At 59.0% G+C, this 17,655-nt stretch overlaps 2 protein-coding genes and 1 long non-coding RNA gene across 4 annotated transcripts in view; 1 reads left to right on the plus strand and 2 right to left on the minus strand.

Moving 5' to 3' along the window:
• The window catches only part of LOC309602352 (bridging integrator 3), a 41,399-nt gene extending 28,904 nt beyond the window's left edge, over positions 1–12,495 (plus strand). The window contains exons 7-9 of one of the 2 annotated variants that reach the window (XM_082335858.1): positions 3,615–3,756; positions 5,805–5,939; positions 11,411–12,492. In XM_082335858.1, coding sequence (XP_082191984.1) covers positions 3,615–3,756; positions 5,805–5,939; positions 11,411–11,557 — 424 coding nt within the window. In that variant the 3' untranslated portion in view covers positions 11,558–12,492. Of the gene's footprint in view, positions 1–3,614; positions 3,757–5,804; positions 5,940–11,410 lie in introns of both variants that reach the window. The other variant, XM_082335859.1, reaches the window with a different exon arrangement.
• Positions 12,496–13,471: 976 nt separating this feature from the next.
• Positions 13,472–15,339, minus strand: LOC309602587 (uncharacterized protein; the record flags this gene model as incomplete). Its single annotated transcript, XM_082336248.1, has 4 exons — positions 13,472–13,765; positions 13,818–13,837; positions 13,906–14,626; positions 15,292–15,339. The coding sequence occupies 4 exons, from the start codon at positions 15,337–15,339 to the stop codon at positions 13,472–13,474; spliced, it is 1,083 nt and encodes a 360-aa protein (XP_082192374.1).
• Positions 15,340–16,325: 986 nt separating this feature from the next.
• On the minus strand, positions 16,326–17,479 carry LOC309602543. Its single transcript, XR_014230685.1, has 3 exons — positions 17,396–17,479; positions 17,198–17,313; positions 16,326–16,452 (listed from the first exon to the last, which is right to left on the minus strand). It is a non-coding gene; the product is annotated as an uncharacterized lncRNA (long non-coding RNA).
• Between the last annotated feature and the right edge of the window lie 176 nt (positions 17,480–17,655).

Consider the following 17,655-nt stretch of genomic DNA (forward strand, 5'->3'; position numbering starts at 1 on the left):
GGAATTCACACGGAGTAATTCCGTCAGGAGCCGGAGGCAGCTTCGCCGCAATCCAGATCAGTCCAAGGAAGGAGCATCCTTCCCTGCTTGAGCTGAGCTAATCCTGCGTGAAAATTAAACCAGGTGACTCACGGGGAGAGCTCGGTTGGCACAGGGAGAGCTCGGTTGGCATGCCGGTGGTGCCTGGAGGAGCCGCGGCTGGCCCGGTCCTTCCTCCTGGTTCCGATGGTGAAGGACCACCGCACCGAGACAACCTCAGCTGCCACGTGGGGTTTGCAAGCAACTTAGAAATCCCCACGCCGCTTGCGCGGCTCGGCTGCGGCTGCTCAGGAAAAACTCAAGCGGGTTTCAATTTTGTTGCTCGCAGCCCTTAAAACCTTTCGAGCATCTCTGGGGGGGGTGGTTTGAGCCCTCAGCAACCCATCACTTAACGCTGATGTTTCCAGCTGGAGCCTGGGGCAGCCGGAGCTGGGCGGCCGTGCCCGGCACGGCTGCGGATCCGAGGAGCTGGCGTGGTGCGTTGCGTTAATGGCAGCCACCCGCCCTCTCTCTGAAATGCAGGGTATAATCTATGCATTAAAAGTCCTTGTGAGACAGTAGTTGCTGTGCCTACACAGTAACAGCCTCTTCAGATCCAGCACTGTAGCTATTTTTTTAAAGCGCTGCCGGAGTACAGTGTCCTTCCATTATGGGCTGCAAAATCGCACCGAGTTGATACTAGGAACAAAAAGGGGGGTAAAAAAATAAAAATCAAGCCTTTTTCCTTTTTAAAACCAGATTTAACTTCAAAGTAAATGGAAAGTGTGTCGCTAATCGTCTTCTGCGTTCTCACTTGCTGCGGTTCGGAGCTAAAGGGTTCGCTCTTCCCCTGCGGTAGCGAGTTTGTAAGATGTAAATGGCTGCGTGCTAATTCTCTGGTGTCTCGTGGCTCTTTTAAAGTACGAGCACCGTGGAAGTGCTGAACATGGGAGAGCGTGCGAGAGAAAGGGCTCAAAAGCTGGGCCATTGGAAAAACACCATTTAAAAGCCAGCGTTGGGTACCGACACAAAGCTTAGCATTTTTAAGGCATCTTCTCGATAAGCGTTTGCCAAGAGTTGATGGATGCGCGGGGCAGCGATGGCCGCATCCAGGCCACGCTGGTGGCCACGGCTCGACGTTTGGTGCCCAGCCTCCCTGCAGAGCAGGGAAGGGAGGATTTCCCAGCCCTGGGCCATCTCCTCCGATGTTTGCCGGGCCCAGAGGCACATCGTACAGGAGCAGTGTGTTACGGAGAAGCGACTCGGCTCGCCCGCCGTAGTCCTTAGTGAGCTGCAACTTGCTCCTGCCCTGCTTTTGGGTGCGATGCAGAGAGGTAGGAGGTTGTGTGCCCTGTTACCAACCCCCCCGTGAGGGATATAACACAAAAATAAAGCCAAGAGCCGCTGGCCTGAGGAGATCCTTCCTTTCCATCGCCAACTCATTAATAATTGGGAGAAATTTCTGCAGAAGCTGCAACCGCAAGCTGCTGACATGAAGTGTGCGCCGTTGGCAAAGAACGTCCGTGCTTTTATACCGAGGAGACCTCTCAACCCGGGTACCCCTTCCCTTCCTCCGTGCAGTCCTTACTGCCCACCCCTATTTCCCTGGCCCTCTCCCGGCGTATTTTTGGACCTTATGTAGAGGGAGGAGGTATTTTAGCAGCAGCCGATAGCCCAGGAGATGGTGAGTCCATGCTTGGAGCCCGGCACAGCCAGGACCCGTAAGCTGCCGCGGCATTTAAATATAATGGGAAGCCGTGTGCGAAGGTTACCATAAAAAGCAATGTCAGGGCAGCAGCATCTGATCCGCGCGCGGGCAGCTGGGCGGCAGGGTGACGCTGGGCGAGCTCCCTGATGACTTTTGCAGGTTGCTCCTCGTGCCACGGCCCCGGCTGCGATAGCGTCTTGCGATAGTCTCGGTCAGAAGGAGAATATCATCGGGCGAGCACATGAGAGCCTTGCTGGCCACGCACGGACTGGCCCCGGTTATCCTCGGCCAGCAGGATTGCAAGAACACCTCCCTGGTTCCCCGTCTCAATGAGGGATGCTTGAATACAAATGCTTGAACGCAAATATTTCCCCTTCCCCCTCGCTTCTGGCATTTGCCCTTTGCAAACTGGCAAGGCTCAGGGACAAAAGCTTTGCCTCTGCACCCGCCGGTCCGGCACATTAACACCCTCCGGGGCGAGCACGGCGGCGGAAAATGAGATTTTAATAGGGGATGGAGTGGCTGTGCAGGGCTGCGAACGCCCGTGGTTTTGTTTGAACCCGAATGCCTCTGTATTAGCCCTGCATCTGATTACATCTAAAGCAAATTACAGTCCTGAAGTGAGACTTGTGTTTTTCTTTTTGCTAATGTGCCCCCCGGCCTGGATTAGAGTTGGGTTTTTTTTTCAATTTAAAGAGATCAGAAAGCTGTTTGCTTGCCTCTCAGAAGTGAAAATCGTCACCAGGCTGTTCAGACACATTTTTCACAACCGGTTCCTGGCCTTGGCCCCCCAAAATGACCCCATAATTTGTGGGAATTAAATGAATATATCCGGAGGTAGTGTGACCCATTCCATACGAACCCATAGCCCAGCACCAGCGCAGTCCCCCCCCAGTATAATTTGATTTACTGAAATTTGGGAGACAAGAGCAATGCTCCAGTTTCTGGCTTTCCCTCTTCTGTCGCGTTCAAAAATATTCTCTCTCGTCTTTGCCGTCAGATGTTCATGTTTCCTCAATTTGTAACACATTTTAATAATATGAATCTTCCCGTAGCCTGGCTAATTGTTGGCTGCTGTTAATCCTTCTGTGTGGGGTACAGAGCTCCTCTTCAGCTGGGCAAGCCTTGCTGTACGGCAAGCTGGGGTCTGCAACTCCAAAAACTGCCTGAAAAAGCAAAACTTGCTGCAGTTAATATCTATTTTGCACTTCGTATTTATTTTTCCTGGACTTTTGATCCAACTCCTCTCCCTGCTCGTTCCCTTTTCAAACACGGTATTGAGGAAATACCACATTAGCTAACTATATATGGGGGAAAAGTTGTTTATTTTTCCTTTTTGGTTTGCTCGGTGGAGTTAACAGCTTTGTTTTCTGCAGCAGCTTCCGTCCCCCGTCCCAGATAAGGCAGCTCTCCATGTTCTTGAATACAGCAGCTGGAAGAGAGGGGGAAAACTGTTAAAAATAAAGAACTAATGGTAAAAGCATAAGGGCTGGCAGGAGAAGTCAGAAGCAGGTTGGGACCTTCAAAGTACTTTTACCAGGCTTTGCAAAATTGGCTCGATTTTTATTATTATTATTATTTAAAAACACACCCTTCGACACGTGAATTGACCTTCGCAAAAAAACCCAAGCGTGTGCTTCTAGCTCTCCTCTCAAACACCATACCCTGGCAGGGCTTTGCAAATCTTTATATGTAACTTAATCCTTTCTTCCAGTCTCCTGGATGATCGCAATGAAAACTTTTGTGTTTAGAACAGGCTTTGTTTAAACCCCTGGGTATTTTTGGTCTGAATCCTGAATTATTTAGGGACTTTTAGCTGGGAGATTGCCTTGGATGCTGTATCCGACCAAGATATCCCACCCAAAAACCCTTCCCATCCTTTCACCAGGTTCAGCAGCGTGTTCCCCAGCCTGAACATGGCAGTGAAGAGACGGGAGCAAACGCTACAGGACTACAAGCGCCTGCAGTCCAAGGTGGAGAAATACGAGGAGAAGGAGAGGACCGGCCCCGTCCTCGCCAAGCTGCACCAGGTACCAAGATGCTCGCGGACCCAAATCCTGAGCAGGGTCACTGGGAAAACTCGGGAAGAGCTTTTCTCTGGGCATTTGACATCCGTGCCAAGCCTCTGTGAAATATAACGTTCTGGAAGGATGTCTTTTATCATTGTAAAATCACCACATAGGGCGCTTGATAACAAAAATGTGAATTACAGCGCTCGGCGAAGGGAAAAAGCCAGTTTTCCAAAATAAAATGGAATAAAAGCCACGAGAGCTGGGGATGCTCGGAGGAGCAGCCAGCGCTGAAGTCGACGCACGGGGGGTTTCCCCCGACCTCCACGTCTCAGCAAGCAGCTGGATGTGAAAAGGGGAAGATCAGAGCGTTTCAAGGCTTTATGTTTGCCACCTGTTACAAAAATTCGTCTTGGAAAATTGCAGTAATTGGTTAACAGGAAGCTTTGCCAGATTCTTTTCTCTCTCCCAAATTTTAGCGAAATCATGATTTTTTTTTTTTAAATTAAATATTCACCAGCATTTCTCTCCAAATCTGTCACTCCTGCAGAACGTTCCTTGATCCTCGAAGGAACAGTTGACTTTCTCGGCGTCAAAGAACATGTATTTTTTGATTACTTTCCCCACAAAAATTAAGTTTTGTGTTAAAGAATAGCCCTATCAGCCTTAACAAAAGAGACCTCCGATTTAATAGTAAGCAGCTTACTTCGCTTAGCCTCGGTGACTAAAGCTGTGGCTGGAAAAATGTGAATGCTTTTGTCCTGGTGATTAAGCAGGTTTTAGTTATTTAATTTTTTTTCTCTTAATGAACTTTTGTGTGATCTAATTCCACCACCCCCCCGCAAAAGATCTTAACTGCGTGAGCTTGAACACCTGCAGGAGCCTTAAGCAGTCCTGAACCTGGGGTATCTGAGAGGTCCACAGATTTGATGGGAAATAGCGTAATCTCATCCAGGTATTTTTATTGAGCTGCAAATTTGCATCTTCCCTTCAGAGCTGTTTGCTCAAAGTCTTCTGCTGTTTGGTGTCCCACATCAACTCCACCTCGGGAGTCTAAACGCTCCTTGTTTCATGGCAGACGACGAATTTGCTCGTTTGCATCTCAGACCTACTTAAGCCTGATATGATTTAAGGCTTTGTCCGTGCCATCCCTCCAGCGTGCTGTCCCAGGGAGCAGGACCGGCGCCACGGCTGGGCTCGGCTCGCCGGCTTTCTCCCGCATCCCCCTCCCGTCGGAATGGCACCGGGATTAAGTGGCAGACTTGAACCGGTCTAATATTTCACAGCCCACCCCCTCCTGCCCTTTTCCACACCATCTCAGAGACATTTCCCTTTCTCCCCACGCTTCTGTTTAAAGAAGCCAGTTGGACGCGCTGAGCTGAAGGTCATGGGCGAAAATGACAGTGGGGGCAGGATCCTCTGGCGATGCTCTTGGGAATCGCTGGGTGAGGGGACACAGACGTGGCCCAGGATGTTCTCCAGCCTGGCTGAGCTTTCACGTTGGTTTTTGTCCCCATTCTTCTGAAGGGGAGAAGACCAGCTGGCTCATTATCGCTGCAGCAGCCTCTCTGGGTGTCCCATGCATTTCCTCATGGTCCAGGGTCAGAGCTTGGGTCCCACCAGGCTCCGTTAGCTGGTCACTTGGTCCCACCAGGTTCCGTTGGCTGGTCACTTGGGTCCCACCAGGCTCCGTTGGGTGGTCACTTGGGTCCCACCAGGCTCCATTGGCTGGTCACTTGGGTCCCACCAGGCTCTGTTAGGTGGTCACCTGAGTCCCACCAGGATCCACTAGATGGTTGTATAGGTCCCACCAGGCTCCGCTAGCTGGTCACTTGAGTCCCACCAGGCTCCGCTAGCTGGTCACTTGAGTCTCACCAGGCTCCGATAGCTGGTCAGTTGGGTCCCACCAGGCTCCACTGGATGGTCGTATAGGTCCCACCAGGCTCCGTTGGCTGGTTGCTGGTTGTCCTTGGGTCAAAGCAGAGCAGTCCAGTGGCCTCTGTGCAGGTCTGCCCAAGGGAAGGGCATTTTCCCAGATGTCTGACTCTCCATGCTCTCTCCTTTCCCAGGCCCGTGAAGAGCTGAGGCCGGTGAAGGAGGACTTTGAAGCCAAAAACAAGCAACTCCTGGAGGAAATGCCCAAGTTTTATAGCAGCCGCATCGATTACTTCAAACCCAGCTTTGAGTCGCTGGTCCGGGCACAGGTGAGACGTTGTCCCCTGTCTGCCAGGCACTGCCGGGTGTCCCTTTGGTGGGCATCCTCACTGCAGAGCATCTGGGGTCCCACCTCGGGGGGAATTGTTCTTAGAGCAAGGCACCTTCTCGAGCTGAGTGTTATACACATGCAGCAAACCTCTGCCCAAATGCCGTTACCTCCAGCAATTTAATGACCGAGCGGTGAGAGGGCATGGGGAGCACTGGTGGGACACTGGTCCGGTCACCATTGGACCTTGCCCTGGCAGAAGAGCAGGTTGGTGTCTGCCGGTACCGGCGGTGATGCGGTGCTGGCTGTCGGCTAGAAAGGACAGCCGGAGGTGAGTTTTCACTGGTTTATGTGGATCTGCCTCGTAGCAGGGACGCTCCTGGAGTGCGTATGATGTCCTGTCCCCCAGGATTGCCTGTGTAACGCAGTTCAAGCCCTGGTTATACATTAGCCCCTGGCATTTGATGGCTTTATTTATCTGGGTACGTTGTCTCTTTGCGTTTATAGTCCTGAGCTCAGGACTGGATCTCGTTTGAGGTTATGAGATGCTCAGGGCTCATCTTAAGGGTCTCTTCTGGCGCTTGGTAACCAGAACTGGTGTGTGCTGGCAGAGATAGAGGAGGCTGCCGTGTAATCTCCACACCAAGGATTTGCAAGAAGGGGTGGCCTAAATAAACCACAGCCTGTTTTAATTTCCATCCTCCAGCTTCCTTCTGTGGCTTGCTGCCGCTCCTCCTCCATCTTCCTTCTCCTCTCGCCCTTTTTTTAAGGCTGGAGAGGAACATTATCGGGATTTAATCTAGCTTTGAACTTCTGGCATCTCGGGCATACGTCGTGCCCTGGATCACAGGGTGGTCCAGCGCCAGGAGGTGGGCGAAACCACGTGCTGCTCCTCGCGTGGGCGTTTTCCTACGGTATTTTTTTTGGAAGGGAGCTGCTGCAGTGACACAGGTGCGGCGGGGTGGCTGCAAGGAGGTGCAAAGAGCACGTGTTTCATCTCACCTCCGACTTGGGGGGGCCTCGCCGCAGAGCTGCCAGCAAGTTGTCTGCAGGCTGATTCACCTACCAGATGGTGCCGATGCACCCTGCCGCCGCCTGGGTGGGTGCTGGGGATGCTGTTCTTGCTGTTCCCTTAGCAATCGGGCGCGTGGGGCTCCCTGTTCCAGCCATCGCAGCCGAAATAACCAGACTCCCTGGAGCCACCGCAAAGTCTCGCTGGCCCTTCCCTCTGCAAACCCTCTCCGGCCGCTCGCTGTGGGTGGGTCGTTTGGACAAGACCTTGAAACCCGAATGCCGCCTGCCCTGGCCGGGTGTTTGGGATCCGCTGGCAGTTTCCTTAGAGAGCGGCTTTGCCCCTCTGTCCTTGGCCACGATGTCCCTCGCTCGGCTCATGCTGGCTCCCGGCTGCCAGCTGGCTCCTGCCTCGGCTCGTCGGGAGCTGGGGGCGAGCGGGCGGCAGCACGGGGGGAGCGATGTGCTGGGGCCGCGGGGAGATGCGAGCGGGGAGCGGCAGGGTGCTGTTGCCGGGGCTGTTGGCAAGACTCTCCGTTCGTACCCTCTTCTTCCTTGGGAATCCTCTGTTTTGTTTCTTGGCTGGCTGCCCTGCCTCTCTTCAGGTGAGGATTTTTGTTAGGAAAGGCGAGGAAAATCTCGCTTTTAATACCCAAGAGGCAGCGTCATAACAAAGCTGATGCACCTCCCGTAGGCTAGACTAAAGCTGGTCCCAGATGGATGCTAAAGCGTGTCACATCCCGCCCTCCCTGCCGACCTAGATGGGAGCCGCATCCCTCTTTCCCAGCGCTGGCTGCATCCTTCCACCCCCGGGGAGGGATGCTCCGGCACGGCATCTCCACTGCCGGGAGGAGAGCTCGGCACTCCCCTAATGACTCGTTTGTGCCAAAGCTGGGCTCAGGCCGTGTGTCCCCCCGCTTCAGGAGCCCTTGCCCGGGGGCTGCGCGGTGTTTTCCCCCTTGCAGGTGGCTGAAATAAAACAGAAAAGGGAAGTGACTTGCCCGAGGTAACTTAATGAGTCAGTGGCGAGCCAGGAATAGCACCCAGGAGCCCTGACTCACTGCAGCGGCTGCTCACCTGCAGGGACCTGGGCAGGGGAGGGCAACCGGGGGGCGGCTGGGGCGATGCTGGGAGCATCCCCATCTCTGTCTCAACATCCCAGGTGTGAGCCGGCGATGGGAGGCACGGGAGCAGCGACGGGCCGTGCTGCCGCCCCCGGCCAGCCTCATTCATCCCGCCGCTGCTTCCCGGGTTCTCTCTCCCTCCATGCCTCATTGAGCTTATCGAGCATCTCAGGGGTTTCGTGTTACTCAGTGGAATTTCTATTTTCAGCCTCTTCTGCGGGTACCTCTAGGAGCGATGCTTGGCTGATGGGGCTCGAGCGTGCATCCCTCAAGGAAAAGGGCAGACGGGGACTGGGAGGCTGAGGTCGGCTCTGCCCTTGGCCGCAGGCAGCCAGCGGCTGGCACCGTGCCGGGAGCTGTGGCTCTGGGGTTACTTGTCCCCAGGTCAAACCCGCCACTCAAAGGCAGCCCCGGGTGCAAAACCGTGTAGTTTTCCCTTTTTTTGGTCCTGGAGAAAGCAGAGGAGGGGTTAAAGTGAGAGAATTGTGTGGCAAGTGGCACCAGCCAGCGCGACGATGAGTTGTGAACGCATCGGCTGTCTTGCTGGGAACAAGTCATGCCCTGGCAAAGGGAAGGACCCCCCTTCAAACCAGCTCCGGAGCAGCAGCTTTATGGCTTTGACCCAACGAGACCCTCCAAGACCTTCTCGCCGGGCGGCTGGGTTCCCATGGCACAGCTTGGCCGTGGGCCCCGGTGCCGGGTGTCTCCTGACGGCGTGACATGCCCCAAGCTCACAGGGGCTGTAACATTCAACACCAAATGCTTCTGTCCACCCACGTGCCCGGGGCCAAGCCAACGGAGGCAAATATTTCCCTGGCTGGGGACTTTGAAGTGGCCACATGAAGATGAAAGGGGGAGAGTTTGAGCTTTGTTGCTGGTGTGAGCGTGTGAGCAACACTTCCTTCCCTCCTTGCGCTTTATTTTCCAGCTAGAAAACATGATACTCCTCTGGGTTTTAATGAAACGGGGAAAAAGATGGGGCTTGCAAGACAGGAGTGTCTGCAGGGTGGGGTGAGCTGCTGCAGTCCAGCCCTGGCAGTGACCCCGGGCTTTTGTTTTGTGTAGGGCTGACATAAACACAAACTGCTGCTGCCTGGCTGTGGCATTGTAAACACGATCTATAGAAAATCAGGAGAACACGGTGTCCCGAAACAGAATTAGTTCAAGACAGGTGGACTCGGGGCCGTTGGCTCGGTCTCAAAGGCAAGTTGGAGATGGGATTTGATGGGATGGGGACGGAGCATATGGTATCCATAGCTGGAAAAGTACTGAGCTGCAGGCAGGCACGGGCCTGCCGGCAGCAGGTACCACGACAGCGACCGCAGGGCGAGCTGCCTGCGGTGCGGCAGGGTTGTCGGTGCCCATCGGTCTGGGGTGCATCCCCCTACCCAGCACCCGCCCCGGTGCAGGGACCCCCCCTGTAGAGGCAGTGATGGTTTTCACACATATTTCAACGGGAGAAAAGCATTGGGGAGATCAATGCCTGCGGGATCTCGTTGATAAAGCACAGGAGACTTGCATGGCGATGCATGCTAGCACCCCAGATGACTGCCTACTGGTTAGGCACTGGGTCCTACTGGGGGAGAAGAGCATCCCCAAGGAGACGCGCTGGGCCCCGGGGACCCGGCAAATCCCGCAGAAAGGGCTCGATGGCTGCGGCACGTGGGCGGTGGGGGGGACAGCGACCAAAGTGTTTGCTCTGCCTTGCCCGTTCAATACGGAGGAGCTGCTGCTGTGGATGCTGGCATGCCCGGGGCTCGGGGGGGCAATCCTCGGGGGGCAGCGGCTCCCCCAGCTGCACGCAGCTGCCTCCAGCCCTGCCACCCCGGGGAGATGGGTTTCAGCGTGCCGGTGCCTTTTCTGTGCCGGAATTGGCAGCGCCGCTTGGCCGTATGTGAATGAACTGAGCCCATCTGACGCCAGGCTGGGGACAAGGGACACGGAGGGTCGCTCCAGAGCTCCGGCGCCCAGTTTCGCAGCCCTCCATCCGGGATCCCTGCTCACCCATGGCATTGCCGAGGGACTATGGTGGTGGTGGATGTTTTTGGCCCGCTTAGCTCAGGGCAGCATCTCTTGCTTGCGTGGGACTGGGGCTGCAGCCGGCGGGGAGGATGCATTGGGGGTGACCTGGCTGCGGGACTGCGGTTTGGTGGAGGGGGCTGCAATGGGGTGAAGGGGGGGGGGCTCTTGCCTGCACACCTGCCTGCTCAGCCCTGCCGCCACAGAGCGAGGTTCGTTAGTCACTGTGTAAATGAGCATTGAGGCTGAATCACCCAGCACCCACTGCGTGGGGAGACCCAGCCCCTGTCGCACCCCGGTACGGCCAGACCCAGGGAGGGGGGCATGCAGGCAGCTGGCAAAGGCGTGTGGGTCCCCAGCATCTCCCCTCGGCCCTGCCCAAAATAAGCATCATTTTGAGCAAGATTAGGGGAGCCGGTCTCCATGGAGACTGTGTGTGTCTCCGCACCGATGCTGCTGGAGATGCTGGGGCCGGCCCCGGGTGCCCACCGAGCCTCGCCTGTGCCCCTCTGCAAAATGGGGGCAACGCTGGCATCGTCCAGCCCAGCGGGCAGCGCTTCCTCGCCCTCCCGGCCAGAGCTGGGGGGAATACCCAGGCCAGGCATCCCCATCGCCCTCCTCCCGTGGGGCACAGCAGCCCTCCGAGCTGGGAGAGGGGCCTGATCCTGCCACCCTGCCCGCAGCACCGGGGGCTCCCGCAGGCAGGGCTCGCTGCCAGCGCCCGCCGGGCAGCGCGGCTCTCCTTCGGCGAGAGCCCGCGCCCAAGCAGGCAGCCCGGTGCCATCTGCCTGCGCTGACCCACTGGCTCCCACTCCGGGAAGCGCTGCTCGCTGCCGGAGTTAATTGGCGGTGCTAATTAGCACATTATTAAAACACCCCTCCCCCTGCTTCATGCAGGGTATGGCGCTGCCAGGCGTGATGCTCGCCATGCTCATCGTGCCCCTGCTCGGCAAGCAGAGACCTGTTGCAGAGCCGGCCAGCGTGGGCTGGTGGCTCATCCCGGTGCCGGTGGCACCGGCGACAGGCCCGGGACAGCCCGGCTGCGGCACGGGGCCGGCGGCTGCACGGCAGTGCCGGGTGCCGACGGCAGCCCCGCGTGCGCAGCTCCCCAGATGGGAAGCGAGCAGAGAAGGGCAGCGTGTTATTAAAATGTGTTGAGTTGTAATAATCTAAGGGGGTGGTATTAACACATGGGAGGAAGCTATTTTAGAAACAGAAATGCTAAGGCTCGGGCAGCGCCGCACCTCTTGGCTCCCACAGCAGGGTGGGGAGGAGACCCCCCTGCCCCACTCGCCCCCATTTTTCTCCCCCCGCCCAGGTTGTCTACTACACGGAGATGCACAAGATCTTTGGGGACCTGACGGCGCAGATCGACCGGCCCGGCTTGAGTGACGAGCAGCGGGAGCGGGAGAACGATGCCAAGCTGAGCGAGCTGCGGGCTTTGTCCATCGTGGCCGACGACTGAGCGCCGCAGCGGGATGCCGGTGATGGGGAAGGGGCTGGGGATGCCCCCCCCCAGGCCCTGCAGCTGGGCTGCGCCCCACCTCCTCTCTCCTGGGGATGGACTCGGGGGGCTTTAGCCGCTGGCTGCTCCCTTTGCCCCCACGGCTCTGCCCTCCTGCCAGGACAAGGTCTTGCCTGGGGCTGGGGGCACAGCAGGGCTCCCCCCTCCCCAGCCAGCCACTTTCCAAAGGCAGGGTCTGGCTCATCTCTGCCCCCCTGCAGCCAGGCTTTGCCTTTAGAGGGTTGCAGCAGAGCAGGGAAGCGAGCCGTCCCGCTCAGCTGAAAAAGGGGAGCAGGCTGGGTGCCGTTGGCCGTTCCCAGGCCCCAGCTCGGTGCTGCACCATCACACAGCTGCGTTGGCCCAGGTCCGGATCGGGCCCAGGCTCCTTGCCTTGCTGGCAGGAGGACGGGGTCAGTCCTGCTGCTGGGCCGTTCATTTTGTGCCTTAGGAGCCCAGTAGCCCCCCAGGGAAGGGTAAAAGCATTCAAATTCCATTTTTTGAGGCATCAGGAGGGGGTGATGAAAGGGCTGCGCTTCCCACGCCGAGCGTCAAGCGATGCCGCGCTCTGAATCCGCCCCATTTTAAGCACGAACGGTGCAAAATGCCTCTGCCCCACAGCTGGGGGGGGGGTGAGGGGGGCGCAGGGAGGTGCACATCTGCACAGCACTGGGTGCACGGGTGCCCACCGAACAGGTATGGGGGACCCCGGACCCCAGGGCAGGGGGATGCAGAAGGGAAATGCAACCCAGCTGGGAGCAAACTGGGGGGGGTGTCCACAGCCAGAGGTGACCGTAGCCCCCCCCTCGGTGCCTGGGGAGGGATGGGGGGGTTCCTCCGCTCTCCAATAAAGTTTTTGGCAGCGCAGCAGCAGGCCTGGGTCTGTGTCCGGGCGGGTGCGCGGTGCCAAGGCCGAGCTGCTGCCGCCCTCTGCCGCCGCCTGCCAGCCACTGCCGCGCCCGGGGGGGGACCCACGCAGGGACGCTCCCCCCGTGGGCTGCCGGGGCCCCCCCCAGCCCCCCTGGCTACAGCACAACATATTAGTTTGGAGGTGTAATTTTAAGAAAGGTATTAGGAGGCTGGAAGGGGCGGGAAAGAGAAAAGAGGGATTGAACGGCCGCCGAGGAGACGCAGAAAGGAAACGGCTTCAGCAAAGCACAAGAAATACAATTTTACAGTCGAATACAGTGAATTCGATCCCGAGCTGGCGCCTTTCAGCGTACAGAGAGGCTGCAGGAGCCCGCGCTGCTGCCCTCCGCGTCCTGGGACGAGGCGCTGCTGCATGGGCCGAGGGGCTGGGGAGCAGTTACGGGGCTGGCACGGCGCAGAGCTGGGCACCGCAGCAAAGCAAGCTGCTACGGGCACAGCAGCAGCCAGAGGCTCCCCCGAGCTGCCGGGCAGCCTGCGGCACAGCGAGCACCAGGGTCCCTCCACGCTAAACAAGCCAGTCTGTCCCCCACTTGTGTGTCCAGCTCAGAGCACTGAGATGGCCTGTGTCCTGTCTCCGATACAGACATGGCCACAAGATTTCCTACCTAAGAGGGTTCCATTAAATGCAAACAATGGGTCAGAGCAAACCCTGTGCATCCCTACCGCTGCCCCGGCTCTGCGTGCGCGGGGTGGGAGCCAGCTCGAACCCATCTCTGCAGGGAGAGGGCCGAGACAGAAAAGGCTTGCAGGGACCCTGCCACCATCCATGACCCCGCTGTGCGACATCCAGGTGGGCAGGGACTTTGCTCCCTCCTGGTGGAGATCAGCTGGATGCTGGTTCCTCCTCTAAGCAGTCATTAGTCTAGAAGAGAGAAGGGGTGACCAGCAGCTCGCAAAGAAGGGACCCCACGTCCCAGCACGTCTCACCCCAGCTTACCCAGCTTGACCTCAACGCGTGGATTTTGCTCTCCGGGTAGAGCTGGCTGCTCCGCTTTCTCCAGCCGCTTCCCCAGGTTGAGCACTGTGGCCTTGTGGGAGACCTGGGCCGGGGCAGGAGGCAGCAGAGGGAGGTTTCCTGGAACAAGAACCACTCGTCGCCCACCGCACCGTCTCCAAGAGGTCCGCTGTACCCCCATCATCCCTACGCCTACCAAGGAGCTCCTCCAGATAGCCATGGAAGTACACAAAGGCTAGGAGAGCATCCAGGGGCAGGACAGCGCTTGGGTCCAGAGCCTTGGGCTGCTGAAACACAGACATGCGTTAAGGATGGGAGAGGCCAAGCTCCCCAAAACACCAAGCTGTGCTGAGACAGCGCTCAGGATGAGCCGGATTGAACCAGGGACACTGGGTTCCCCCCGGCTACGTACCTACATCTGCTCAGCCTCCTCCTCCACCGTTTCGGCAGCCCTTTCTTGGCTCCAGGTTCCTGGTCTCCGGCGGCTCTTCCTTCTCCGGCAAGGCCAGCAGCGCCTTGTAGTGCTTGTAGCCAAAATCCCGCTCCAGCATCTCCTGGAAGAACTCGGCCACCATCACGGCCACTTCAGGGAGGGAGAGGGGCACAGGGGACCTGCCCGCCTGTGCCGTGCCGAGCCCACTCAGAGGAGAGCTTCTCCCACCACCTCCTGCACTCCAGCGGGATGCAGAGGGAGATGCTGGAGCAGGCAGCCTGCCTATCCTGCCTGGTCGGGTGGGGATGGACCATGAGGGCTGGTTCTCCGGGGGCTTCAGGCTCCAGCGGTTGCTTGGTGGTGCCTGCGGCAGCCATGTGCTGCTCGGGGGCCTCCATCTGCTAAAAAATGCCTTGTTTAGGTGGGAGCGGGAAGAGAAGGTGCTGGGAGCTGTCACCCAGAGTGGGACCTCACCTTCTCTGAAACACAGCCCTGTCCAAGCACCTACAGAAATGAAACCACCTTTTGGGACACCTGAGCTATCACGGCACCCGGCATCACCGCAGCAAAGCTTCACCATGGCGGGCTTCTCCTCCGGCGATGGAGGCAGCGAGGGTCCCTTCTCCGCCTTGGGCTGGCACGAGGCTTCCCACTCCTCCAGGGAGTCCTGCCCAAACGTCCAGCAGGAAAAATCACCACCACCTCCCACCGGTACCTGCACTCAGCAAACCAGACCCTGCGGCACGGTGGGGAATGGCGCTCGGGGTGGCCCAGGAATCCCAGCAGAAAGCAGGGAGCTGGACCTTTCCCGCTGCTGGGAGGGAGGCTGCGAGGACAGGAATGAAGGGGACGGGACTAGAGCCCTGACAGGTCATGGAGAGGCTGATGACGGTCCCCAGCGAGGCCATTTGCAGGGACACGGAGCGAGGCCGCAGCCCGAGAGCATCCCCTGGCCAGCCCGCACCCGGATCCCCTACAGTCGCTGCTGGGACTGAGCCAAGCCTCCTCCCCCAGCACCCGGCACGGAGAACTTCATCTCCCCTCAGCTGTTCTTTCCCAACCGCATCACATGCCGGGCCAGGTTTAAGCAAAATAAAATCAGTTGCCACGGTTACCCGGAGCAGGGATGCTATATATAACTGCCGTGCAAGGAGCCGAGCCCATGCGCCCGAGCGAGGGCCACGCTCTGCCACGGGTGACGCGTGGGGAGCCGAGCCCTGGCAGACCCTGCGCCGGCTCCCGTGCGGGCAAAGGTCCGTGGCAGCCCCGCAGGGGTGGTCTGCGGTGCCCCGGCTGGGCAGCAGCCACGTGCTGCCTCTTGGCCATTGCTCCATGGCCCGGAGGTGCCACACTCCTCGCTGCGGCTGGATTAAACCCCACCTGGGCTCTCCTAAATCTCCCTTGCTGCCCTTGTGGCTTCGTCTGCATCGCTGTGTCACCCCGTGCAGGGCTGCCAGCCCTCCCCTACCACCTAATGCCCAGCAGCCTGCCTCTCCTCCACCCAGCGCACCCACCCATCCCTACGCCCTGCGGTCCCGGAGCTGCTCAGCCAAGCCCAGCTCCTGCTCCGTGCTGTCGGCTCCTGCTCCGTGCCGTCAGCTCCTCCTGCCGTCCCTGCATTCAAGCGAGGGATTTCACCCAATGGAAACTTAACCCGAGCGTTCCCAGCGGCGCAAACTCTGCTCTCCTCTGGAAAGCTGCTCCTGAACGAGCAGCCCTTTGCCAGGGCTGGGGCTGCACGCCGGCAGGGCCGCACGTTGCGCACTCTCCGCACCGGGCTGGGGAGGAGGACTCCATCTTACATAGTAAAAGTGGATAATTACCGGTTTCTCGCACCACCCACAAGATCCCAGCGTTAATAGGGAGCGCTCGCAGAAAGGGAAAATTAACTCTACAATGCGGTGTGCTCTCAGCCTTGATTTCTGAAACGCTACCGAGTGACGTACGTCAGCACTCAGACCTCCAAAAAGCAGAGGGAAGGGATGCCGCCGCTCAGGGATGCCCGAGCCGGTGGCACTCACCCCTTCGTGCAGCCGCTCGGGTCCAGCCCAGCCCGTGCCATGCGAATGGCCGCGCACACCAGGGCCATTGGCTCAGCGTCGGGACGGGGCCATCCCGTGATGGGGACCGTTCCCCATGGACGAGCACAGCTTTGTCCCCTCTCCTCCCGGGCAGGGAGAGGCGGTGAGCCCGGCAGCATCCCAACTGTCCCCCTTCCTCCCCAAAACCCCCATCCCCCTTGGGACAAGAGCCCCAGGGGACACGACCAGGTTTTGCAGACGCCATCCCACGACCAGGTTTTGCAGTAAATGCAGCTGACAGCGTACCACCAAACCTAAGAGCTTTCCCCCAAAACTGGGTGAATTAACCCTCACCAGGACTGCCGAGTCCAGCACACGCCTGGGTCCACACCTCAATTTGTTGGGTGCTCGGGAGCATTCCCTTGCTCCAGATGATCCAGGGGCACCGGGGCCATTGCCTGGGTGAGAGAGCCACAGGCCCCTGCGCCGAGAGCAGACCTTCCTCTTCCTCACCTCGGCCCTGAAAGCAGAATCGGCATCATCCAGAGCGGCCTCAGCATCCTCCTCGGGGTCAGCCACCGGGATGCGGCTGGGGTACCGCTGGTGAGGGGGCCGGGTGGGGGAAGGCATCCAGCCAGCCCAGGCGGAGGTGGGAGCAGCCACGGGGCAGCCGAATGCTGCTGTAGCATCTCCCCGGTGTCGCAGAAGGTGCTGGGGGCAGAGAACCGCGCCGAGGGCGTTGGGGCTCGCTCACCCGACGGCGGGCCCCACGCACGTGGTGTGGGAGCGCAGAGCTGGCTGCCCTGAGACTTACAGAAACCAGAGAGATCCTCTCTGACCACCAATATCCCCCCCCCAAAAAACCACTGCGTGGCCAGAGCACCCAGTAGGGACGGGCCCCGCGTCTTAAGGTCTGGCCCGGGTGGGTGTTCGGTGCTCCGGCAGGCACAGGCGGTGCAGGGCAGCAGGGGAGGGGGCTGCCCAGACGCCCACCCCGCAGCGGGGACGCACATCCCCATCCTTCCCATCTGCTCCGAGTCGCTCCTTGCCCCCGGCATCTCCCCAGGTGGCTCAGGTGAGCGGACGGGAGCGATGGGAAGAGGCGGCACCACCCAGGAGCGAGCCTGCTCCCGAAAACCTAAACACCGGCAGCATCCCCTCGTCACGCTGTGCTCACAGCCAGCCTTCCCGGGGGTCCTGCCGGAGACCCCCTACCACCCCTCGGTGCCCGGATCCGTCCCCCGTGTTAAGGATGAGCAACTCACCTTTCCAGGGAAGGAGGAGCGGGATGCGGTGAGGCTGGAGCAGGCTCCGAGGATGCCCTGCTGCTGCCCAGGGGTGGCCCGGGCGGGAGCGGTGCCGGGGGTCTCGGGATACGCTGCTGGGAACGAAAAAAACCCCCAAGTCACGGTAGGAAATCTCCAGGGAAGAGGAGGGAGGGAGGGAGGGATAAGGGGGGGTACCTGCTGGGAGAGCGCCTGGCAGCTTGCACCAGCATCTTCCCCACCTGCGGTGCCTTCAGCGCGCAGACCCGAAGGCACGGTGAGGGGCTCCATCAGCACCACGACACCGCGGAGGAGCATCCCCCCCCCCCAGCCCGGCCCCCTCCTCACCTCAGCTGGAAGAAGACCCCCCCCACCCCCCCTCACCCCCCAACCCAAACCCTCCCGCAGGCTGCAGGGAGGGGTGGGGGGGGGAGAACAAGCTTTACCCCCCCCCGAGG

This window comes from Platalea leucorodia, assembly GCF_965183815.1.
Source record: "Platalea leucorodia genome assembly, chromosome: Z".
In the NCBI taxonomy this organism is placed as follows: domain Eukaryota; kingdom Metazoa; phylum Chordata; class Aves; order Pelecaniformes; family Threskiornithidae; genus Platalea; species Platalea leucorodia.